General features: G+C 44.9%; 1 protein-coding gene across 1 annotated transcript in view; it reads right to left on the bottom strand.

The window, feature by feature from the left end:
- Positions 1 to 10,687: 10,687 nt before the first annotated feature.
- The window catches only part of rbpjl (recombination signal binding protein for immunoglobulin kappa J region-like), a 75,138-nt gene continuing 59,364 nt past the window's right edge, over positions 10,688 to 26,461 (bottom strand). The window contains exons 10-14 of the mRNA XM_078236081.1: positions 26,036 to 26,145; positions 22,498 to 22,638; positions 21,219 to 21,374; positions 19,049 to 19,152; positions 10,688 to 11,504 (exon numbers count right to left, since the gene is read on the bottom strand). Of these exons, the coding sequence (XP_078092207.1) occupies positions 11,231 to 11,504; positions 19,049 to 19,152; positions 21,219 to 21,374; positions 22,498 to 22,638; positions 26,036 to 26,145 (785 nt within the window). The 3' untranslated portion in view covers positions 10,688 to 11,230. The remainder of the gene's footprint in view (positions 11,505 to 19,048; positions 19,153 to 21,218; positions 21,375 to 22,497; positions 22,639 to 26,035; positions 26,146 to 26,461) is intronic.

Below are 26,461 nucleotides of genomic sequence, written 5' to 3'. Positions count from 1 at the left end.
AGTCATGATGATAGTCATTAAGGCACACTGCCTGGCTTTTCTTTGGTACTGGGATGTTGGTCATTTTCTTGAAGCAGATAGGGACCTCAGATTGTTGTAAAGAGAGTTGAAGGTGTCTGCGAATACCTCCAGGTTAGACAGGCTAGTACATTTAGGTCCTCTTGGAATCCACACATCTGTGCATTAAAAGCCTGCTTTCCCTATCTTTATTCAACCCAAACTCTGCTGGTAGCAACAAAGTTTAATCTAACAAGGTTCCCTTTCCCTTGGATACCTTTTCCAGATCCAATAGTTCGGTTTAAAAAAGGAGCCAGTAAAATTATGGTCTAAGTCTTTATCAACAGATCGTTATGATGTACATATTGACAGTAAAGGGTACAGGTATAGAGCTAACTCCAGTCCAGGTCTTCACACAACCCTATCCATTAAGTCATACAGCACAGAAAGAGGCCCTTTGGTCCATTGTGTCTGTGTTGGCCATCAAGCACCTATCCTGATCACATTTTCCAGCACTTGGTCCCTAGCCTTGTGTGCTATGGCGTTTCAGGTGTTCATCTAAATACTTCTTAAATGTTGGGAGGGTTCCCACCTCTACCACCTATCCTTTAAGTTCCAGATTCCCAGCACCCTCTAGGTGAAAATGTTTTTCCTCACAACCCCTCTAAATCTCCTGTTCCTTACCTTAAATCTATGCCCTCTGGTTATTTACCCATTTACAAAGGGGAAAAGTTGATTCCTATCAACCCTATCTATATCCTTCATCCCTAGACTGGCCTTTGCTCTGTATCATATGTCTTTCTACATCACTGTGTGGGTGGTACTGTACTCAGTCCCATTCTATCCTTTATGTACTGGAACCTATCACGACAGAAAGAAAAGGATATTCGCATCTCAGACTGCTACAACACAGCCCAAGATTTTCTGCGACTGTATGCATCAAAATAAACATAACTCAGTGAGAATTGTTGAGTCAGAAGGTTGTGGGTTCAAGACCTGCACCAAAGAGTAGAATACATAATCCAGGCTGCCACTCCAGTGCAGTAGAGAATGGGTGCTGCACTGCCAAAGATGCTATTATTTGGATCAGAAGTCCAGTCCTGAATATAGCAAGATCCAATGGCACTGTTTCAAAGCTGATGCCCTGGCCAACTGACATATACAGCTGAACTAACATCACAAAAACAAAGTTAGTCACCATTTTTCTGTTTGTGAAAACCGGTTGGGTGCAAATTGGCTTCCACTTAAAAACGCAACCCTTCATTGGCTGCACCTAGGGGGTGTGGTAAAAGGTGCTATACAAATGCAAGTTCCTTCTTTCAAACTCTCATTTGCAGTGAGCTGGCTTTTACAATGGGGTGGGGACGGCCTGACATTTTAAAAGCCCACCCCCGCAGCAATGACACGTTGGGGGTGGGCTGAACAGGTTCAAGGTCAGACTTCAGTCCCTCAAAAGGGCCCGCAGGCAAGATTGTTCCTCTGAGAAAGCGTCCCCATGGTGACACGACTCATCAGTCGGCACCAGAGCAAATTGCTGTTCAATGACCTGTGTCGAGCATTTAATGAAGCTTAGAATTTAAAAATATGATGGGAGAGGAGGGTGGGTAGGTTTAACTTTAGGAGAGAATTGATAGTCTGATTCAGTAGCACACTACACATCTCTCTTGATTTCTACTTCTGTTCAATCGGCGACTGATCTGCTAGCTTTAACCCCACACACCGTTGAAAGCGATTACAATTCTCCTGATCAAAAATGAAACATTGCAATCCTGGTAATTTGCTGAAAGTCACTCATTAAGCCCGCTCCCCGTTGCTGCACAAGTAGCATTCACATTAACCCAGAGAGCGCAAATCTATTTTGAAAGGTTCATTGTAATCCCACTCTGAAGCATGACTTGCCTGTTTGATTTACATCCTTATGCTACACTAAGCTTCGTATAGAGTGCAGTCTGTGGGAGCCATACAGAAAGCACTTTCTCCTCAAACACCTACAGCATTTAGGTTCCAGGAAAAACAAAACATTATATGGGTTTCTGTTTTAAAAAATAATTAAAGCGAGCTGTAATAAAACAGGGCAGCTTCAGTGCAGCACATGAGGACTCAGCACTTCCCTGCAGGGCTGGAACCGCTGACAAGCCTGACATTGTACAGCCAACACTTCAAGAACTGTCAGCTCCAGTGACAGAGTTAGAATCAGGCAATTGTCTCTTCTACCCCGAAAATGACTGCCAATCAAAATTTCACCCTTTCACAGTGTCGCAATATCACAAAGCACTTCACAGCCAATGAAGTAGCTCTGCAGGCGTAGTCACTGTTGTACACAAAAACTCCACAACCAATTCGTATGTAGAAGATCCCACCATCAGCAATCTGACATTGATCATAACGCTTATCTTGGTGATGGGATAAAATTCTTAAAGGGGTGCAGGAGCAGAGGGACTTAGTGAATATGTGCATAGCTTATTGAAGACAGGCGGAGAGAGCAGTTAATAAAGTATGTAGCATTCTGGGCTTTATAGATAGGGCATAGAGTACAAGAGCAAGGAGGTTATACTGAACTTATACAAGACACTAAAAGTAAAGTTTATTTATTAGTCACAAGTAAGGCTTACATTAACACTGCAATGAAGTTACTGTGAAATTCCCCTAGTCGCCACAGTCCGGCGCCTGTTCGGGTCAATGCACCTAACCAGCACGTCTTTCAGAATGTGGAAGGAAACCGGAGCACCCGGAGGAAATCCATGCAGACATGAGGAGAATGTGCAAACTCTGCACAGACAGTGACCCAAGCTGGGAATTGAACCCAGGTCCCTGGTGCGGTGAAGCAGCAGTACTAACCACTGTGGTACCATTCTGCCCCAGCTAGAATATTGTGTACAGTTCTGGGCGTCACACTATAGGAAGGATGTGAACACATTGGAGAGAGTGCAGAAGAGGTTTACAAGAATGGTTCCAGGGATGAGAAACTTCAGCTATGAGGGTCAATTGGGGAGGTTGGGACTGTTCTTGGACAGAAGAAGGCGAAGAGGAGATTTGATACAGATGCTCAAAATCATGCTAGGGCTGAACAGAGTAGACAGGGAGAAACTGCTCCCGTTCGTAAAAGGATCAAGAACGAGAGGATACAGATTTAAAGTGATTTGCAAAAGAAGCAAATTTGATGTGAGAAGAAACCTTTTCAGACAGCGAGTGGTTGGGGTCTGAATGCGCTGCCTGGAAATGTGGTGGAGCATTCAAGATGATTATTTGAATAGAAACAATGTGCAGGGGTACAGGGGAAAAGGCAGGAGAATGGCACCAAGTCATGATGCATGTTTGGAGAGCCGGTGCATACATGATGGGCCAAATGGCCTCCTTCTATACTGTAACAAGTCTGTGATGTTGGTGATGAGGGATGAATATTGTGGCCAATATAAACTTCCCTGCTCTTCTTTAAAGTTGAACTGTCAGTACTTTTGCATCTGCCTGAGAGAGCAGGCAGGATCTCAGACATGGAAGCACTCCCAAAGAAATGGCACTGAGACTGTCTGGCTAGAAAATGTGCTCAAGTTTATAGGGTGGGTCTTGAACCCACAAGCTACCGACACAGAGGCAAGACTAATATAGCCATTCTTTACTCTGAATCCCAGTGAACCCAATGCAGAACGGAGAACGACACAGTCCAAGATCAACCGAAGATTATTTTATATTTCACAAAGGAAGTAGTTTCTGAGCAGAGTTACTGGTACCAGGAAGTTTCTATGGAACTTTCAGGGAAAGGTTTGTATTCACCAATGGAGGTGAATGGTCACATGACACTATTTCAAAGGTGATTTAATTCTTAGCCAAAAACCATAAAAATAGATTGTCATTATATCATATTGTGACCATTAGACCATAAGATTTAAGAACAGGAGCAGGCCATTCAGACTCAATCCTATTACTGACCCCAGTACATGGCTGTGGCATTGAAAATGCTGTGACCACAAGCAGCCTTAAGAAATTCAGGCTGGGATGCCAGTGGGAAAACCCAGTGCTTTCCTGTGGTACACCGACTGTTTAACTAGAACATTCCATAACCAAACAAAATAACATGCAGCATATTTTACCTGAAAGCAGTAAGGGACTCTATAACCCACAGCTTAATACAGAAGATGCCAGCTAGTCTGCATTGTTTATTCAATAGGCTGGAAATGATGTTGAAATGGTGATGGAAGGGAATGCTCCAAGTTGCATCATAATGAAGCAAGTCACACCTACCCTTCTTCCAAATGCTGAGTTCTTGATTTAAAATGTGATATTGTGTTCAGATCCCTTCAATATTTCCACACTCTTCAAATTCTACCTTCTTGATTTCCATTACTGCATTAGCAGTGTGACCATGTCTTCATCTGCCTGGGGCCTTATCTCTGCAGTTCCCTCTCTCACCCTCACCACCTCTCTCCCCTCCTTCTTTCAGACACTCCTTTAGGTCCACATCTTTGATCGAGTTTTTGGTTACCTGTCCTGATATTTCCTTGAATGGCTCTCTGTTTTGGTTAGTAATTGTTCCTGTGAATATCTTGGGGTTTTTTTCTACCATATAAATGCAAGCTATTGTTGTTTAAATCTGTAGCTTCACAACTCTTATAGGATTATTTTTCTTCCTGTTTCAACGAGGGATAGGTCTGCACCTTAAGAACATTTTTTTGTTTACTCTTACTGAACATGGGAAGCACTGAATCTCCATTCTGGTAATAATTCACAGCTTATTGTGGCACAGCTAAAAGTTAAGTAGGACAGATGGCAGGTCTCAGCCTTATCTTAGAAAGTCATGGTGGCACGGTGCCACAAAGAACAAAGAAAAGTACAGCACAGGAACAGGCTCTTCAGCCCTCCAAATGTGTGCCAATCATGATGCCCTAACCTTCTGCTCGGTCCGTATCCCCTATTCCCTCCCTATTTATATACCCATCCAGATGCCTCTTAAATGTTGCTAATGTGCCTGCTTCCACCACCTCCTCTGGCAGCGCATTTCAGGCACCCACCACTTTCTGCATGAAAAACTTCCCCCGCACATCTCCCTTAACGTTTCCCCCTCTCACCTTGAACCTGTGCCCCCTTGTAATTGACACTTCCACCCTTGGAAAAAGCCTCTGACTCTCATAATTTTGTAGACCTCTATCAGGTCTCCCCTCAGCCTCTGTCTTTCCAGTGAAAACAATCCTAGTTTATTCAACTTCTCCTCATAGCCAACACCCTCGAGACCAGGCAACATCTTGGTGAACCTTCTTTGCACTCTCTCCAAAGCTTCCACATGCTTTTGGTAGTGTGGTGACCAGAACTGCACTCAATACTCCAAATGCGGCCTAACCAAGGTTTTATATAGCTGCAACATGATTTCCCAACTCCTGTACTCAATGCCCTGGCTGATGAAGGCAAGCATGCCATATGCCTTCTTAATCACCTTGGCCACCTGTGTTGCCACTTTTAGGGAACTGTGGACCTGCACGCCCAGATCCCTCTGTTTGTTCATGTTCCTAAGGATTCTGCCATTTACAGAATAATTCATACCTAAATTTGATCCTTCAAAATGTATCACCTCGCATTTGTCCGGATTAAACTTCATCTGCTATGTCTGTGCCCAAGTCTCCAATTTATCTACGTCCTGTTGTATCACCTGACAATTCTTGGCACTGTCAGCAACTCCACCAATCTTCGTGTCATCTGCAAACTTACTAATCAGACCACCCACATTTTCCTCCAGACTATGGGCGGCATGGTGGCACAGTGGTTAAGCACTGCTGCCTCACAGCGCCAGGGACCTGGGTTCAATTCCGGCCTTGGGTGCCTGTCTGTGTGGCGTTTGCACGTTCTCCGCATGTCTGCATGAGTTTTCTCCAGGTGCTCCAATTTCTTCCCACAGTCCAAAGATGTGCTGGTTGGGTGGATTGGCCATGCTAAATTGCTCCTTAGTGTCAGGGGGATTATTGTTGGTGCAGGCTTGATGGGCCAAATGGCCTCCTTCTGCACTGTAGGAATTCTATGATTCTATATATACTACAAACAACAGAGGTCCCAGCACTGATCCCCGTGGAACACCACCAGCTACAGATCTCCATTCTGAAAAACATCCTTCCACCGCTACTCTCTGTCTTCTATAACTAATGATGTGGAGGTGCCGGCGTTGGACTGGGGTAAACACAGTAAGAAGTTTAACAACACCAGGTTAAAGTCCAACAGGTTTATTTGGTAGCAAAAGCCACACAAGCTTTCGAAGCTCTAAGCCCCTTCTTCAGGTGAGTGGGAATTCTGTTCACAAACAGAGTTTATAAAGACACAGACTCAATTTACATGAATAATGGTTGGAATGCGAATACTTACAACTAATCAAGTCTTTAAGAAACAAAACAATGGGAGTGGAGAGAGCATCAAGACAGGCTAAAAAGATGTGTATTGTCTCCAGACAAGACAGCCAGTGAAACTCTGCAGGTCCACGCAACTGTGGGCGTTACAAATAGTGTGACATGAACCCAATATCCCGGTTGAGGCCGTCCGCGTGTGTGCGGAACTTGGCTATCAGTTTCTGCTCAGCGACTCTGCGCTGTCGTGTGTCGCGAAGGCCGCCTTGGAGAACGCTTACCCGAATATCAGAGGCCGAATGCCCGTGACCGCTGAAGTGCTCCCCAACAGGAAGAGAACAGTCTTGCCTGGTGATTGTCGAGCGGTGTTCATCATTCAAACTACCCAGCCTTCAGGAGAACAGTGACCAAGACACCACACAACCCTGCCACAGCAACCTCTGCAAGACATGCCGGATCATCGACACAGATGCCATCATCTCACGTGAGAACACCATCCACCAGGTACACGGTACATACTCTTGCAACTCGGCCAACGTTGTCTACCTGATACGCTGCAAGAAAGGATGTCCCGAGGCATGGGTACATTGGGGAAACTATGCAGACGCTGCGACAACGGATGAATGAACACCGCTCGACAATCACCAGGCAAGACTGTTCTCTTCCTGTTGGGGAGCACTTCAGCGGTCACGGGCATTCGGCCTCTGATATTCGGGTAAGCGTTCTCCAAGGCGGCCTTCGCGACACACGACAGCGCAGAGTCGCTGAGCAGAAACTGATAGCCAAGTTCCGCACACACGCGGACGGCCTCAACCGGGATATTGGGTTCATGTCACACTATTTGTAACGCCCACAGTTGCGTGGACCTGCAGAGTTTCACTGGCTGTCTTGTCTGGAGACAATACACATCTTTTTAGCCTGTCTTGATGCTCTCTCCACTCCCATTGTTTTGTTTCTTAAAGACTTGATTAGTTGTAAGTATTCGCATTCCAACCATTATTCATGTAAATTGAGTCTGTGTCTTTATAAACTCTGTTTGTGAACAGAATTCCCACTCACCTGAAGAAGGGGCTTAGAGCTTCGAAAGCTTGTGTGGCTTTTGCTACCAAATAAACCTGTTGGACTTTAACCTGGTGTTGTTAAACTTCTTATTCTATAACTAAGCCAGTTCGATATCCATCTAGTCTGCCCACCCCGAATCCCATGTGATTTTACTTTTTGTACCAGTCTGCCATGTGGAACCTTGCCAAACGCCTGACTAAAGTCCATATAAACTACATCCACAGCCCTTCCCTCATTAATTATCTTTGTCCCCTCTTCCAAAAACTCAATCAAGTTGGTGAAACATGACCTTCTCTGTACAAAACCATGCTGCTTATCACTAACTAGTGCATTTTCCTCCAAACGTGCATATATCCTGTCCCTCAATATCTTCACCAAAAGCTTCCCCACCACTGATGTCAGGCTCACTGGCTTATACTTTCCCGGATTGTCCCCACTTCCTTTCTTAAACAAGGGAACCACATTGGCTATTCTCCTGTCCTCTGCAACCTCACCTGTGGTCAAAGAGGATGTGAAGATATTTGTTAATGCCCCAGCTATTTCTCCCTTTGCTTCCCGCAGTAACCTGGGATAGATCCCATCCAGCCCCGGGGACTTGTCTACTTTAATGCAATTTAGGATACTCAACACTTCCTCCTTTGATATATTGATTTTTTTCTCGAGTATTCGCCCACTTCTCCGTGCATATCTTCCTTCCATTGTCCTTGAGTGGGCCTACTCTTTCTCTTGCTACCCTCTTGCTCCTAATATATGCAGAAAAAGCCCTGGGATTCTCCTGGACCCTGTTTGCTAAAGACATTTCATGGCCCTTTTTAGCCCTCCTAATTCCACCTTTAAGTTCCTTCCTACTTTCACAGTACTCCTCAAGCGCTTTGTCAGTTTTTAGATACCTGTGGTCAGCACTGCTGCCTCACAGAGCCAGGGCCTGGGTTCAGTTTCAGCCTCGGGTGATTGTGTGGAGTTTGCACGTTCTCCCCATGTCTGCATGGGTTTCCTCCGTGTGCTCCAGTTTCCTCCCACACTCTAAAGATGTGCAGGTTAGGTTGATTGGCCATGCTAAATTGCCTCTTATTGTCCAAAGATGTACAGTTTTGGTCCACTTCCCTATAAAGGATATAGCAACATTGGAGGCAGTCCAAAGGAGATTCACTAGGCTAATTCCTGGGATGAGAGAGTTGTCCTATCAAAAGAGACTAAATAGTCTGGGCCTGTATTCCTTGCAGTTTAGAAGAGGGAGGGGTGACCTTTTTCAAATATATAAGATCTAGAGGGGGCTTGACAGGGAAGATGGTGAGATGTTTTCATCATGGGAGAGTCTCAAACAAGGGGCATAGCTACAAGATAAAGGGCAGGTCATTTAAAACTGAGATGTGTAGAAATCTCTTCTCACAGAGGGTGGTGAATCTCTGGAATTCTCTGCCCCAAAGGGTGGTGGAGGATGGATCAATAGAAGTATTTAAAGTGGAGGTGGATAAATATTTGATAGATTGAGGAATAGAGGGCTATGGGGAAACGGCACAGAAAAGGAGTTGAGGCCAGCATAGATCAGCCATGATCATATTGAATGGCGGGGCAGGCTTGAAGGGCCTGGTGGCCTACTCCTGCTTCTATTTCTTGTGTCCTTGTGACACAGTGGCTAACTTCAAATGCCCACCTGTGCAATTATTTCAGGGCCGGCACAGGGTTCAAATTTGGCTGCTCAACATGATTCTCTGAACCTTTGTGACCTTCTGTGCATTGAAACCAAACCCAACCAGAGACAGAGGGCAGCACAGTGGTATAGTGATTAGCACTGCTACCTCACAGCGCCAGGGACCCCGATTCAATTCCGGTCTCGGGTGACTATCTGTGTGGAGTTTGTACTTTCTCCCCATGTCTGCGTGAGTTTCCTCCGGATGCTCCGGTTTCCTCCCACAGTCCGAAAATGTGTGGGCTAGGTTGATTGGCCAGGATAATTTGCCTCTTAATGTCAGGGGGATTAAAAGGGCAAATATGTCGGGTTACGGGGATAGGACAGGATCTTTGTGGGATTGTTGTCGATGCAGGCTCGATGGGCCAAATGGCCCCCTTCTGCACTGTAGATTCTATAATGCAGTGAGTTCTGATGTACCGATAGCTAATTATATCCACCCTGAAAAGAGACAATGTCTGTGGAGAGAGGCTGCACCCATAAGAAACCAAATACTATTAAAATCAAACAGTGGTATTAACGCACCCATGATGTTGTGTGAAATTCCTTTCTCTGTTGTTTTAAGTGATGGTGCCGTTCTTAAGACTAGCAGATAAGGGAAAGCTTTGTAAATGTGTTTGTGTGTGCACTCTAAATTGCACAGTGCGATCCCATCCCACTGATTCCTACATTGCCTGTAAAAATTCCACAGAAGCCATTTCGCAATTTTGACCTCTTTTGAAGGGTTTATTTCCAGTGTACATTACTAGTAGCTTCATGCGTTTTTCCATTGAAAAGACACAATGTTGCAGGGTTGCAGTCCAAAGATGTGCGGATTAGGTTGATTGGCTATGCTAAAAAATTGCCCCTTAGTGTCCTGGGATGCGTAGATTAGAGGGATTAGCGGGTAAAATATGTAGGGATATGGGGGTAGGGCCTGGGTGGGATTGTGGTTGGTGCAGACTCGATGGGCCGAATGGCCTCTTTCTGCACTGTAGGGTTTCTATGATTCTATGAATAGCCTCCTTCTGTGCTGTTTGATTCTATGACAAGTGTATGGTGAGATTTCTTTGATGTTGCTAATTTTCTTTCTTGGTGATAGAGATCGCAGGGCTGTGGGGGACATGTTATGCAACCAAAGTAATGTTCACGTTGCTGTAGTAATCCTACAGACTACACACACATACCGCTGCAAGGGGGCACTGGTGGGTTTGGAGGTGATATTGAGTCCAGCAGCAGGGCAGGGAATCACTTTGACTGGAATGATGGGGTGTCCTCAATCCAGGCCAGGGCTGAGCGTTCCAGCAGTGAAACCACGAGTGGCATTTGTTTAGTTTTAATATTGCGGTTTGTCCCAACAGTACAGCATGGGAGCTGAAAAGAGAAATGGTCAGCCGATATGGAGGCAGCAATTTCCCTGGGTGTGAATGCAGACTGCAGGCCAATTGTCCATCTGCTGAAAACGATTGGACAAAGTGAATCTTTTGCCTTGTTGAGATGACTCCGTTACAGGGCTTCCAATGTATCAACAAGAGATTATATAGCGCCTTTAACAGCGGGAAGACATTCCAAGGTGCTTCATCGGAACATTATCAAACAAAAAATAATGCTAAATAAGCAGGCACCAGAGCAAATAACCAAAAGCTTGGTCAAAGAAGTTTATTTATTAATGACAAGTAGGCTTACATTAACACTGCAATGAAGTTACTGTGAAAATCCCCTGATCGCCACACTCCGGCGCTTGTTTGGGTACACTGAGGGGGAATTTAGCACGGCCAATATACCTAACCAGCACGTTTTTGGACTTTGGAGCACCTAGAGGAAACTCACGCAGACACAGGGAGAACATGCAGACTCCACACAGACAGTGACCCAAGCCAGGAATTGAACCCGGGTCCCTGGCGCTGTGAGGCAGCAGTGCCAACCACTGTGCCACCGTGTCACCCTGAGAGAGAGAGAGGTCGAGTTCACAATTGGAGGAGTGCAAAGATCCCAGAGGGTTGTACAACATTACAGAGAGAGGTGTGACTATGGAGGGATTTAAAATAGAGGGGAGAATTTTTAAATCTAATATTTGTTAAACCTGGAACTAATGTAGGCACGTGTGCTGAGGGGTAATGGGCTGGCGGGACTTGCCATGTGTTAGTATATGAGCTGCTGATCACTCTGGCTTCCTTGGCTCTTAGCTCTGCATGAAAAGGTGGAAGTTGGTCCGAGTGAATTCCTGATGGATTGTGTTCAGGAAGTTGTCAGACTCCTCTGGGATTTCTCGGACCACCCTCTGGCTGGGGAAGCAGCCTTGCTCTGGGGTGTAAGTAAAGGTAAAGGTGCTGGAGAAGATGATTCCATCGCTCCTCATCAGAGAGAGGGGGACCGTGATGGGCTGTCGTAGCCAGCGCCACTCACTGCTGTACGCACAGATATCAGGAACCACGCAGATCACTGATTTGGGATTTCTGTGAAGGGAAAACATTGGATATATCAGAATCCAGCTTTCACTATTTCCATTTCTGACCTGCAGTAGCCCCTCCTCACTGCCTCAGATACTCACATGTTCACAGTGTCTCGTTTCTGTTACACTTCCTATTGTGTCAGGTTTTTTCAATTTAGATGTTTAATTATCTCCGAGTTTCCACTTAAGAACTTTACAGATCGTTCTGATTATTCTCATTTAGGGAAGACGGTGGCATAGCGGGGACACCACTGGGCTAATAAACCAGAACCCCAGGCTGATGCTCAAGTGACAGGTTCAAATACCACCACAGAATTTGAAATCAATTCATTTTTTTAAAAATTCGGAATTTAACATCTCAGTAATGACCAATTGCCCTAAAAATCTGTCTGGTTCACTATTATCCTTCAGGAAAGGAAATCTGCTGTCTTTACCTGATTGGTCAATGCCGAAAGAGCTACCTGATTGGTCAACATGTGACTCCATCATGTGACAACATTGTGGGAGATGGCCCTCAAGGACAATTAGGGATGAGCAACAAATGCTGGCCTTACCCGTAATGCCCAAACCGCATGAACAAATATTTTTTTAAAGAATTCTATATCCCTTCCTCCAATATTGGTGTCAGTGTGTGCACTTGTATGTACGCACATGTAAAGGTCAATCCATGCTATATAATTATAGATTATGGATAGAGCTGTGAAGAAGGCCTATAGTGTGTTAGCTTTTATTAACAGGGGTTGGAGTTTAAGAGCCGTGGGGTTATGCTGCAACTGTACAGGACCTTGGTGAGACCACATTTGGAATATTGTGTGCAGTTCTGGTCACCTCACTATAAGAAGGATGTGGAAGCGCTGGAAAGAGTGCAGAGGAGATTTACCAGGATGCCGCCTGGTTTGGAGGGTAGGTCTTATGAGGAAAGGTTGAGGGAGCTAGGGCTGTTCTCTCTGGAGCGGAGGAGGCTGAGGGGAGACTTAATAGAGGTTTATAAAATGATGAAGGGGATAGATAGAGTGAACGTTCAAAGACTATTTCCTCGGGTGGATGGAGCTATTACAAGGGGGCATAACTATAGGGTTCATGGTGGGAGATATAGGAAGGATATCAGAGGTAGGTTCTTTACGCAGAGTGGTTGGGGTGTGGAATGGACTGCCTGCAGTGATAGTGGAGTCAGACACTTTAGGAACATTTAAGTGGTTATTGGATAGGCACATGGAGCACACCAGGATGATAGGGAGTGGGATAGCTTGATCTTGGTTTCAGATAAAGCTTGGCACAACATCGTGGGCTGAAGGGCCTGTTCTGTGCTGTACTGTTCTATGTTCTATCTATGTTCTATGTTCTATAACACATGCACCATGCGAATGTGGATCCATGCTACATAACACATGCCTATCGTCCGGTGGCTCTGACATCCATCATTATGAAGTGCTTCGAAAGGCTAGTCACAGCATGAATCAATTCCAACCTCCCAGACTACCTGGATTCACTACAGTTTGCCTACCGCCGCAACAGATCCATAGCAGACGCCATCTCCCTGGCCCTACACTCAACCCTGGAACACCTGGATAACAAAGACACCTATGTCAGACTCCTATTTATTGACTATAGCTCAGCCTTCAACATCATTATTCCCACGAAACTCATCTCCAAACTCCATAGCCTGGGTCTCGGCTCCTCCCTCTGCGACTGGATCCTGAACTTCCTAACTCACAGACCACAATCAGTAAGGATAGGCAACAACACCTCCTCCATGATCATCCTCAACACCGGTGCCCCACAAGGCTGTCTTCTCAGCCCCCAACTATACTCCTTATACCTGATTGTGTGGCCAAATTCCCCTCCAATTCAATTTTCAAGTTTGCTGATGACATCATCATAGTGGGTCGGATCTCAAACAATAACGAGACAGAGTACAGGTATGAGATAGAGAATCTGGTGAACTGGTGCAGCGACAATAATCTCTCCCTCAATGCCACAAAATCGAAGGAGATTGTCATCGACTTCAGGAAGTGTAGAGGAGTACATGCCCCTGTCTACATCAATGGGGACAAAGTACAAAGGGTCGAGAGCTTCAAGTTTTTACGTGTCCAGATCACCAACAACCTGTCCTGGTCCCCCCATGCCGACACTATAGTTAAGAAAGCCCCACCAACGCCTCTACTTTCTCAGAAGATTAAGGAAATTTGACCTGTCAGCCACGACTCTCACAAACATTTACAGATTGACCTCCATGGCATCTGACCCCACTGCCATCTCAGCATTTGCCTGGAGAGCCTTATGACCCACTGCAGATGCAGGACATCTCGCACCATAGAAAGCATTCTTTCTGGTTGTATCACAGCTTGGTATGGCTCCTGCTCTGCCCAAGACTGCAAGGAACTACAAAAGGTCGTGAATGTAGCCCAATCTATCATGCAAACCAGCCTCCCATCCATTGGTTCTGTCTATACTTCCCGCTGCCTCAGTAAAGCAGCCAGCATACTTAAGGACCCCACACACCCCGGACATTCTCTCTTCCACCTTCTTCTGTCGGGAAAAAGATACAAAAGTCTGAGGTCACGTACCAACCGACTCAAGAATAGTTTCTTCCCTGCTGCCGTCAGACTTTTGAATGGACCTACCTTGCATTAAGCTGATCTTTCTCTACACCCTAGCTATGACTGTAACACTACATTCTGCACTCTCTCTTTTCCTTCTCTGTGAACGGTATGCTTTCTCTGTATAGCGCGCAAGAAATAATACTTTTCACCGTATGCTAATACATGTGACAATAATAAATCAAATCAAATGCACATGTGAATGTGGATCCATGTTATATAACACATGCACATGTGAATGTATGTCCGTGTTATATAACACATGCACATGTGAATGTATGTCCGTGTTATATAACACATGCACACGTGAATGTGTGGATATGTATAATATGTACACACTAAGTGAGAGACCTAATATATTTTAAAGTATGAAAGGATTTGATGGAGCCAGTATAAAAGGGAGTGATATTGATCTATGCCAGCAGTGCCTAACGGGCTCTTAGCTGATTTTTCATCGCTGCTTTTAGAAAGTAATTCCGAGGAATGTTCCAAACCAATTTCACCCCAAGATCTTTCCACTTATGGGATAGTTCAAAACTACAGCTTATAAATATGGGATTGCCAATAAATCCAAAAGGGAATTCCGGTTAAAGCTCTTTACTCAGGGAATGGTTAGAATACAGAATTCCAGGAATAATTTGCATTTATTTATTTCTTTAGTCTTTTATGTGCTGTGGACATCACTGACAAGGCAGCATTTGTTGCTAATCTCTAATTGCCCTTTCAGAGGGCAGTTAAGAATCAGCTGTGGGTCTGGGTCACCTGGAGGCCAGACTGGATAAGGATGGCATATTTCCTTCCCTAAAGGGCATTAATAAACCAAATGGGTTTTTAACAACCATTGGTGGTAGCTGTTATGATCACCATTACTGAGACTAGTTTCAGTAAGAAGTCTCACAATGCCAGGTTAAAGTCCAACAGGTTTATTTGGTAGCACGAGCTTTTGGAGCGCTGCCTCTTCATAAGGTCCATTCGCCTGATGAAGGAGCAGCGTTCCGAAAATTTGTGCTACCAAATAAACCTGTTGGACTTTAACCTGGTGTTGTGAGACTACTTACTGTGCCTACCCCAGTCCAACGCCGGCATCTCCACATCGAGACTAGTTTCATAATTCCAGATTAATTAATCCTGTTGCCATGTTGGGATTTGAACCCGTGCCCCCAGAACATTAATCTGGACCTCTAGCTACTAGGCCGCTCTGCCACCATCTCCCCCAACCAGGTAAACTCATCAGTGAGAAAAGAAAAGAATTTGCAGAAAAAGCTAGCAAAAATACAGAGAAGTCTCTTGTGAAAAATAAACATCAGTATAGACCTGTCGGCCTGGACAGATTGACCTGTTTCTGTGCTGTAAAGTTTATTTATTAAAGTTTATTTATTAGTCACAAGTAAGGCTTACATGAACACTGCAATGAAGTTACTGTGAAATTCCCCTAGTCGCCACAGTCCGGCATCTGTTCGGGTCAATGCACCTAACCAGCACGTCTTTCAGAATGTGGGAGGAAACCGGAGCACCCGGAGGAAACCCACGCAGACACAGGGAGAATATGCAAACTCCACACAGACAGTGACCCAAGCCGGGAATTGAACCCAGGTCCCTAGAGCTGTGAAGCAGCAGTGCTAACCACTGTGCTATTGTGCCGCCCATAAACTCTGTCATTGGCATAAATGACACCTGTGCTTAACACTCTCTCCACTCACATTGTCCATACCTTTAAGACTTGATTACCTGTAAATCAAGTCTTAAAGGGAAGTACGATAGGATGAGGGCTGAATTGGCTAAGGTGGACTGGGAGAGCAGACTGGTAGGTAGGACAGCTGAGGAACAGTGGAGCATTTTTAAGGAGATCCTTTTCAGTACTCAGCAACAATATAGTCCGGTGATAAAGAAGGACTGTAAGAAAAGGGATAGCCAGCCATGGATAACGAAGGAAATTAAGGAGAGTATTAAATTAAAGACCGATGCGTACAGAGTGGCCAAAAATAGTGGAGAATCGGAAGATTGGGAAAACTTTAAGAAACAACAAAGAACGACTAAGAAAGCGATAAAGAAAGGAAAGATAGGTTATGAAGCTAGGCTAGCTCTAAATATAAAAAATGATAGTAAAAGCTTTTACAAATATATAAAAAGGAATAGAGTGGCAAGAGTGAATGTTGCACCCTTGGAGGACAAGAGGGGGGATTTAATCGTGGGAAATGAGGAAATGGCTGAAACTTTAAATAAGTTTTTTGTGTCGGTCTTCACGGTGGAAGACACAAATAGTTTACCGAATATTAACGATAGAGGTTTGGTAGGAGGAGAGGTACTCAATACAATTAATGTTACCAGGGAGGCAGTGCTTGGTAGACTAACGGGACTGAAGGTGGACAAGTCCCCGGGCCTGGATGGAATGCATCCCAGGGTACTGAAAGAAATGTCAGAGGTAATAGCAGATGTGTTAGTGGTTATTTATCAAAATTCGTTGGATTCTGGGGTAGTGCCGGCGGATTGGAAAACGGCTAATGTTACGCCGCTGTTAAAAAAGGAAATAGACAAAAGGCGGGTAACTACAGGCCGGTTAGCTTAACATCTGTAGTTGGGAAAATGCTGGAATCCATCATTAACGAAGAAATAGCAGCCATCGGGATAAGAATGGTTCGATTAAGCAGACGCAGCATGGACTCATGAGGGGAAAGTTGTGCTTGATGAACTTGTTGGATTTTTATGAAGATGTGACAAGTGCGGTTGACGGAGGGGAACCGGTGGATGCGGTGTTTTTGGATTTCCAAAAGGCGTTTGATAAGGTGCCTCATAAAAGGTTGCTGAAGAAGATTGGGTCACACGGAGTTGGGGATAGGGTGTTAGCGTGGATTGGGGATTGGCTATCCGACAGGAAGCAGAGAGTCGGAATAAATGGGTGCTTTTCTGGTTGGCGGATGGTAACTAGTGGCGTGCCGCAGGGATCGGTACTGGGGCCTCAACTATTTACCATTTATATAGACGATCTGGAGGAGGGGACTGAGTGTAGGGTAACAAAGTTTGCAGACGACACAAAGATAAGTGGAAAAGTGAATCGTGTGGAGGGCGTAGAAGGTCTGCAGAGAGATTTGGACAGGCTGAGTGAGTGGGCGAGGATCTGGCAGATGGAGTATAACGTTGACAAATGTGAGGTTATTCACTTTGGAAGAAATAATAGCAAATTGGATTATTATCTAAATGGAAAAAAATTACAACATGCTGCTGTGCAGAGGGACCTGGGGGTCCTTGTGCATGAGACGCAAAAACTCAGTCTGCAGGTACAACAGGTGACCAAGAAGGCAAATGGGATGTTGGCCTATATCGCAAGGGGGATAGAATATAAAAGCAGAGATGTCTTGCTGCATCTGTACAGGGCATTGGTGAGGCCGCAGCTGGAATACTGTGTGCAGTATTGGTCCCCTTATTTGCGGAAGGATATATTGGCCTTGGAGGGAGTGCAGAGAAGGTTCACCAGGTTGATACCAGAGATGAGGGGTGTTGATTATGAGGAGAGACTGAGCAGATTGGGTTTGTACTCTTTGGAATTTAGAAGGCTGAGGGGGGATCTTATAGAGACCTATAAGATAATGAAGGGGCTGGATAGGGTAGAGGTGGAGAGATTCTTTCCACTTAGAAAGGAAGCCAGAACTAGAGGGCACAGCCTCAAAATAAAGGGGGGTCAGCTTAGGACAGAGTTGAGGAGGAACTTCTTCTCTCAGAGGGTGGTGAATCTCTGGAATTCTCTGCCCACTGAAGTGGTGGAGGCTACCTCGTTGAATATGTTTAAATCACGGATAGATGGATTCCTGATCGGTAAGGGAATTAGGGGTTATGGGGATCAGGCGGGTAAGTGGAACTGATCCACTTCAGATCAGCCATGATCTTATTGAATGGCGGGGCAGGCTCGAGGGGCTAGATGGCCTACTCCAGCTCCTATTTCTTATGTTCTTATGTTCTAAAGACTTGCATTCCACCATTATCTTGTAAATTGAGTTTGTGTCTATGCATGCCCTGTTTGTGAACACAACTCCCACTCACCTGATGAAGGGGCAGTGCTCCGAAAAGCTTGTGGCTTGTGCTACCAAATAAACCTGTTGGACTTTAACCTGGTGTTGTGAGACTTCTTACTGTGCTTACCCCAGTCCAATGCCGGCATCTCTTGTGAGACTTCTTATTGGCATAAATGGGAGCAAGGATACATAATGCAATCAGTTCAATCCTCGGCTTGTTGTTAACTTTCCACAATAGTCAGCACAACCCATTCTCTGTGTCTCAGTGATAACTTCCTAAAGTCTTAAGTATGTTCACACCTCATTTTACTGTGATAGTTACTGTTAACTGGCAAGAGCAGAATCTGGTCCCATATATGGTGACCCACAAAAGACTTCATCCCTCTGATAATTAAATATGGAAGTGTAAACCTTATTTATCGATCTTTTTTGAAAAACCATTTTTTGTACACAGCAAGTTATTACGATCTGGAATGCACTGCCTGAAAGGGCGATGGAAGCATTGATGAATAAAATTCAAAAGGATTTTATAAATCCTTCAAAAAGGAAAAAAAACTACCAAGTTATGGGGGAAAGAACTGTCCAAGATCTGCAGGCAAGGCGAATTGGCCAGAATGAACACATGGGGTTACGGGGATGGAGGAGGAGGGAGGGAGGGGGATGGATTGGGCCTAGGTAGAGTGCTCCATTGGAGAGTCAGTGCAGACTCGCTGGGCCGACTGGCCTCCTTCTACACTGTAGTGATCCTATGGTTTCTATGGAGTGGGAAAAAGTGGATAGTTTTAAAGAGCCAGACAGGTGTGATGAACCAAATGGCCTCCTGTTGTGCTGTACAATTCTGTGAACGCCAAAAAGACCTTGGCCTCTAAAACCCAACAGGGTTGAGTACAATCAACTCCAGTTGCCTGCCGATATAGTCTAGTTTCTAATATCGTCCTTACCTGAACATTGTTTCTGCCTCCACATCACCAAACCACACTTTCAGGTTTGGGCTGAAGCTTTCCCCTTGTACCTCCAACATTGCAACATCACCTCCTCCATTCAGCTTGGAGAAGAGAGAACAAACATCAACATGTTACAATAATAGGAGCATGGCCTGCAAGGTTATGAGGGGTCAGGCACAAACATAAGGATCATGCAGTCAGTGTATGACCTTTCAAGCATGTGACCAAGAAACCAAGCATTATCCCACCTAAATCAAACATCCCTTTGCTCATATTCACTCCCTTTTTTCCCCTCTCTCTCTTCCTCAGTTTGGTCTTTAGGAAGGAGGCCAAGGCCACAGTGAAGATATTCACTAAGGTGGCACCAGGGGTGAGACAAACTGAGACTTACTTTCATTAAGAAATCTAATAGAAGCCACCTCTTAAAGAAATACCCTGTCAGCCCTCTCTGATGAACCTAAAATATGGCGTTGATCAGAGGAATTTTCCTCAGTGTTCTGGCCAGCACTCATCTTTTAACTAACATCAATAAAACAAAACAGATTATCTTGTCATTTACCTCATTGTTGCTTGTGGGAGCTTAAGCTGTGAAAATTGGCTGTGCATTCCCTGTATTACCACCGAGCCTCTCTGATCTCGCCCACAGCTGCGATTTTCTGGTCCCACCACAGTGAATGCTGTTCTGGCTGAGTGCCAAATTTTCCGTTCTCACTGGCAGTGGTGACTGCGTGAGTGAGATTGGAGTATACCGGCCTACACTTCAAAAAGTACTGCATTGATTGTAGAGTGCTTTGGGACTGTAGAGTGCTAAGGTAGCTGGAACCCCAATTTATTGTTTTTGCATGAAAGGCAGCCTCTGAGAAATGTGCCCAGCCTGTTCTCCCCCTGGGGTAGTGCCTGGATTCTGACCTGTGCCTACTGACTCACGTACCGACAGGCGGAACTCACCAGTTGAGATATTGCTGAGATATTGACTCCACTCTGGCAGGCAGGGGGTTTTCACTGGCATTTAAAACGGGCGCCTCTCAAATGCCCTTTGAGGTGAGGGTCACCTTTAACATGTAATGGCCCCATCCCCACAGCTTGGGACGGGGTTGGCATCTTCTCCTGTGAATGGGAGTGAGCTCTGCTCCCCTGTCCTGCCACCAGTGGAGCAGGATTCTCCAAACTTCAGGCTCTGCTGTCTTTTGCTCAAATTACTTCCCTCCCAGGACCTTGAGTCCCTAGAACGTTTATTTTTTATTCATTTGTGGGACATGAGTGTTGCTGGCTGACCCATCCCTAATTGCCCAAGGGCAGTTGAGAGTCAACCACATTGCTGTGGCTCTGGAGTCACATGTAGGCCAGACTGGGTAAGGACGGCAGATTTTCCTCCCTAAAGTGAATCAGATGGGTTTTTCTTCAATCGACAATGGTTTCATGGTCATCAGTAGATTCTTAATTCCAGATATTTTTGATTGAATTCAAATTCCAACATCTGCCTTGGTGGGATTCGAACCAGGGTTCCCAGAACATTAGCTGAGTCTCTGAATTAATAATCTACCGATAATACCACTAGGCCATCACCTCCCGTAATGGCTGGACTAGTAACTCAGAGACCTGGACTAATGATCCCGAGACACAAGTTCACATCCCAATAATGCAACTGGAGAATTTAAATTCAATGAATTAAATAAATCTGGAAAGAAACTATAACAATAATGGTGACCATGAACATGCTGGGTCACCACAAAAACCATCTGGTTCACTAATGCCCTTTCAGGAAGGAGGTCTGCCGTCCTTACCTGGTCTGGCCTACATGTGACTCCAGACCCACAGCAATGTGATTGACTCCTAACTGCCCTCTGAAATAATCCACCAAACCACTCAGTTGTTAACAAGTTGGCTTACATCTATCTCCTCAAGAGCAGTTAGGTGTGGGCAATAAATGTTGGGCCTTGTCAGTACTGCCCACATCCGAAGAACGAATAAAAAGCACACAAACTCCTTCTTTCTCTCCGGTCCTCCTAAGCTCTGTAGGTAGAATCACTCTCCTACTCTCTTCAATCTTGCTGAGGTTTTGCAATGTTGCCCTTGGCCCTTGAACTCGCTCTCAGTTTGAATCTCTAAACATCAGGGAAATCACAAAGAGTTGTCACATTTTCTGACTTCATTGCAAAGATCTTACCTCAAGGCTGCTGATGATGGGAATGGGAGTGACAGGAATGTGAAGCTGTGCCAGGCTCTCACTAAATGTGTATTCCACAGTCTCAGTACCAATAATTGTCCAGCAAGCACCATCATTCAACACTTCCCTGTTGGTTTCCTTGGAGCAAGGGGTTGCCTTTGAAAGGTCACAGTAAAGCATCAGGTCAAAGTTGAGTTCTTCAACAAAACATCTACTGTTAGACTTGTCTCCGCGATTGGGCAGCACTCGCTGAAGAATTATGAGTGCATGAATAGCTACACTAACTACCAATTTAAGATAATCAGTCAAGTTTGTAACATGGCTCATTACCGTTTGTTAGAAGTGACATCACATTCATATACAGGGACCCAATCCCTGCAAACAAAAGGAATATGTTGAAGCCTTGCACCTTTTTTGAATTATCCAGGAGTTTGGGGAGTCTATAGTTTCCCATAGGTTTCTCCATGGAAAAACCTTGGCCAATTAGAATTTAATTCCCAAACAATCAGCACCCTTTTCTCCTGTAGTGTAAATTGTGATCATTTGAAATTTGGCATTCTTGCATTTGTCCTGATGAGTGCCAGATGAAAAGCTTCAACAACATGTCCCTCTTTTCAGTAATATTCAATGCTGAGTTTTCTGAGAGGCAGTAAATTATTTTCCGTCGCTTATTTATTCAACCTGTAGAAATTATCCAACTAGCATCCTCCAAAATCCAACATTGCAATTGCAAATTTATTTTTCATGTTGAAGGATAATCTCCTGCTGGGAGCAACCCAGCAGAAAAATCCAAGAGGCTTTTAAAAAAATTGCACTTATAAAAAAATGTCTTCAAACACTTCTGATTTTTAATTCTAAAAATAGTGGATGGAGGGTTAAAGCCTGTCTAAGAGTCAAAGATTCATCCAATTAAATTTTCGGGCGGAATTTTCCTGTCCTGCCCACCATGGGATTTGTAGCAGGCGGGACAGAAAATTTCGCAGACTGTGCAAAGATTTGTTGACCTCGGGCGGAAATTTCCGGTCTTGGGGTGTGCGCGGCTGGAAAATTCTGCCCATAGAGTCTGGCTGTTTTCTAATTGGTGTGGGGAGTGAAGGCACTACAAGGATGGATATGTTAGGTGACCAATAGTAGGAGGAGTGTGGTGGGAAAACGAAGGAAGGGAGTCATATGATTCATCCAAGCAGAGTTGGCCGCCCAATCCTCTGCTCACAGTGTCCAAATAGTCCAGTTCACCCAGCTACAGGAATAGGGTAGCCCAGCTCGTTGGGAGGTGTACCTGGAACTGGATGATGTTCTCGTTAGATAGGCACAAGTACATCCTGTCAGTATCCTTGATGTGAAAGGCACACTTGTGAAGTTGAGAGACGGGTTCGTCCACATCCAGCACCGCGTATTGTTTGTTCACCTTCCGAATGACCTGTACGCACAATTACCACAGGGAGAAGCAAATGATTGTGTCAGTCTGTCAAGCAATCATCTATTAGCTCCAGAATGGAAACAATATCCACCACTTTCATAAACATTGCTGAAATCAGAGACATGTTGCTGAAACTTTTCATCTTGCACTCATCAGGACAAACACAAGAATGCCAAATTTCAAACAATCTCACAATTCACAGCACAGGAGAGAAGGGAATCTGAGGAGCCTTTACTTTCCCATTGCTTCCTCCATTCAAGACCTCAGCCAGAACTGACTTACCAATCATAGAACATAGAACATAACAGCGCAGTACAGGCCCTTCAGCCCTCGATGTTGCGCCGACCAGTGGAACCAATCTAAAGCCCCTCTAATCTACACTATTCCAATACCATCCATATCATCCAGCACCCTTTTCTCCTATGGTATAAACTGTTGTGTTCATCTGAAATTTGACATTCTTCTGTTTGTCCTGATGAGTGAAAGATGAAAAGCTTCGGCAACTTGTCTCTCTTTTCACTAGACTGACTCCAGAGATAAGGGGTTTGTCTTATGAAGAGAGATTGGGCAGTTTAGGTCAAAATTCCTTGGCGTTTAGAAGAATGAGAAGAGATTTAATGAGATGTATAAGATGTGAAAGTAGACATGGAGAGGATGTAGGGCAATCCATAACAAGATGTCATAGTTTTTGGATAAGAGTTAGATTTAAAACAGGGATGAGGAGAAATTACTTCTCTTAAAGGGTTGTGAGTCTGTGGAATTCGCTATCCCAGAATGCAGTGGACATGGGGTAAATTTAAGGAAGAGGTGGACAGATTTTTAATTAGTAATGGGTTTGAAGGGATGTGCTGAACAGGCAGGTGTTGAGGTTGAGATGAGATTAGCTATGATTGTATTAAATGGCGGAGCCCAAGGCTTGAGGGGCTGAATGGCCTACTCCTGCTCCTTGTTCTTATGATTCTAATGATTTATCAGCACAATTCAAATTTGAACTACAAGCTACTTTTGTAAATCTAACAAGCAAAGGAGCAGGCTCTGGCTGGCTGAGTCGTTAGGCCCAATTTGAAGTGAACAGGATTAAAAACGAGAGAGGGGGTGCTGACTCGCTCTCACCCAACAACAATTTGCTATTTTATAGCATCTTTAATGCTGAGTGCAAAACATTCCATGTGCTTCCCAGGAGCATTATTAAAATCTACCCTGTTTGAGGGGTTTAAAATCATTGAAAGCGATAGAGTTCCCCTGTGAATTGAGTACAGCGGAATTCCCCTGGGAAGCTGCTGTGGAGTTGCTTCTGTGCAGTTCCCGCAGTTACAGAGGGGCAGCATAAACAAGACGAACCAGAGACAAGAGAATGGGAACCTAGATAAACCACAAGGAGAACAGCCACAGTCATGGAGGCAAGGCCTACAGATGTAGCTGTTTGGATGGTGTAGCCATGTAGGTGTGCTTCTTTAGTAATTAATTATTATAATTAGGCAAGCATATAGCGGCTGTAACTGGTTAACTATATTCACCTGACAAAAGTGAAGTAGAATCCAAGGATCCCGACAGTGCAGAAGGAGGCCATTTGGGCCATCAAGTCTGCACCGACCACAATCCCACCCAGGCCCTATCCTTTTAACCCCATCTATTTACCCTGCTAGTTCCCTTAACACTAAGGGGAAATTTAGCATGGCCAATCAACCTAACCTGCACATCTTTGGATGTGAGATTTATCGTTTTCTCTGGAGCACCCGGAGGAAACCCATGCAGACACGGAGAGAATGTGCAAATTCCACACAGACAGTGACCCGAGGCCAGAATTGAAACCAGGTCCCTGGCACTGGGAGGCAGCAGTACTAACCACTGTGCCACCCAAGTAATTAGAACTATTAGCTGCAATTGGATAGCAATGACTTGAGATCAATTATATACTTGTGATTGGTTCATGCTAATTATTTGCAAGATAAGCAAAAGTATAATTACTGTTGCAATGTATTGCTCAGGAGGTCTGTCTGCCACCTCAAAGGGGACTTCCCTCCTATAGCTTGAATAAAGGCCGATTTAAAATTCCAAAAGTTTTCTCTGGTCTCTTGAGGAGAATGAAGTACGGGTTCGCTGGATGGCGGTGAAGTTCCTAACATTGTTGTTTTGAGCAGTTGGTAAAGCAGCCTCGAAAGCCATTCAGTCACACCAGGGCAATTAGGGGCGGCACAGTGAATGCCGACCTTGCCAGTAATGACTGCATCCTAGGTATAAATTTTTAAATTCTCCCCCAATCAGCTAGGCTGCAAGTTTAGTTATATTTATTTCAATGTTAATGGTACTGAAGGCTAACCTTGGCATCCTGATGGGGAAAGGGAAATTAGTCTAGTTTGGAAAACACAAAACACACACAACACACACACGCACGCGAGCATACACACGTAAACTCACACAACCGCAGAAACCCATAAACAAAAACTCACATACACGAACAAACCCACACACAAACAAACAGGAACCCACACACAGACAAACAGGAACCTACACACACAAACACCCACACACACAAACCCCCACACACACAAACCCCCCCACACACACAAAACCCCACACACACACACACACAACCCCACACACACACACACACACACAAACCCCCCCACACGCAACCCCCCCCCCCCCACCCTACACAAAACCCCCACACATAGGCTAAACAGAATGGGCTTGACTGCAACTCATGTTTTGTCCCCAGTCGCTCCCCCGAGGCAAGAAACTTCTGGCACACTTGCTAAAGCGAAGCACAATGGCACACATTGTGAGGGACAGGGGAGCTCTTGAAAGCTACATGGGCCCATACCCTGAGTATCGCACATGGGATTGAATAAATATGCAGCACAGAAGCAGGCCATTCAGCCCAACTTGTCCATACTAGTTGATTGCTCTTTTGGCTTGACATGAAGTCTCCGGAATGCTGGTTAATCACCTCCCTATCAAACGTCACTTGTTTTTTGGATTGGGTGGTTTTACAGTCAAATACCCTCCCTGAAACTGGGGACTGGCACTGATACACAACGGCATGCCTCTACCAGCAGCTGGGAACTGACATAGCCAACAACCTGTGTCCTGGAATCCTAAACCCTGGGCAGGACACCCACTCCAGCTATCCCCAACCAGCCCTACTAGTGTAGGAGAGAAAGATTAGACAAAACAAATAAAATAGAGGGAAAAGAGAGGAGAGATTATGTACACTTCACATTCAGCCACATTGAACTTGAATTATATTCTTCAGAATTTAATTGTTTTATAATTCCCTGTCCCAGATGAAACCTCATTTTCAATGCTATTGTACTTCAGAAGAGGGCAGGATAAGTAGCAAGATCGAGGACGACTGGAGTTCGGTCGAAACTGAGTCCACAGAAGATAGCCATACCATGCTCGGTAAGGAGACTCCGGAGGTGGTGCAAACTAATTTGACAGCTGATCCGTATCTAATGTATCCATCACGAGGGCGGAAATCTCCCCTCTGACACTGATCATTCTCTGCGGAGGAAACAAGAGGGTTAGGGAAAGGTGAAGGTGGCACAACATGATGTTCCCTACGCTTCCCAGCTCAGACTACACGGAATATTACATGGCCAAGTCTTGTCATTCCAGGTTCCATATTTTGTTTTGACCAGTGGAAGATTTCCACGCGGGAGTTCTTTTTAAATATGTGGTGGCCATTGCTCACCGACTACCACATAGGCTCAGCCGAGGGGGGCTTGGTCCAAAATGCAAATGGGCTTCAAGACAATTGGTGGCCAGTCTCTGCTGTGAGATATTGGCACGGTCTGTACGTGCGCAGGTCCTCAATCAA

The sequence above is a fragment of the Mustelus asterias genome, chromosome 20 (genome assembly GCF_964213995.1).
Source record: "Mustelus asterias chromosome 20, sMusAst1.hap1.1, whole genome shotgun sequence".
In the NCBI taxonomy this organism is placed as follows: domain Eukaryota; kingdom Metazoa; phylum Chordata; class Chondrichthyes; order Carcharhiniformes; family Triakidae; genus Mustelus; species Mustelus asterias.
This window is presented reverse-complemented; position numbering and strand designations above follow the sequence as displayed.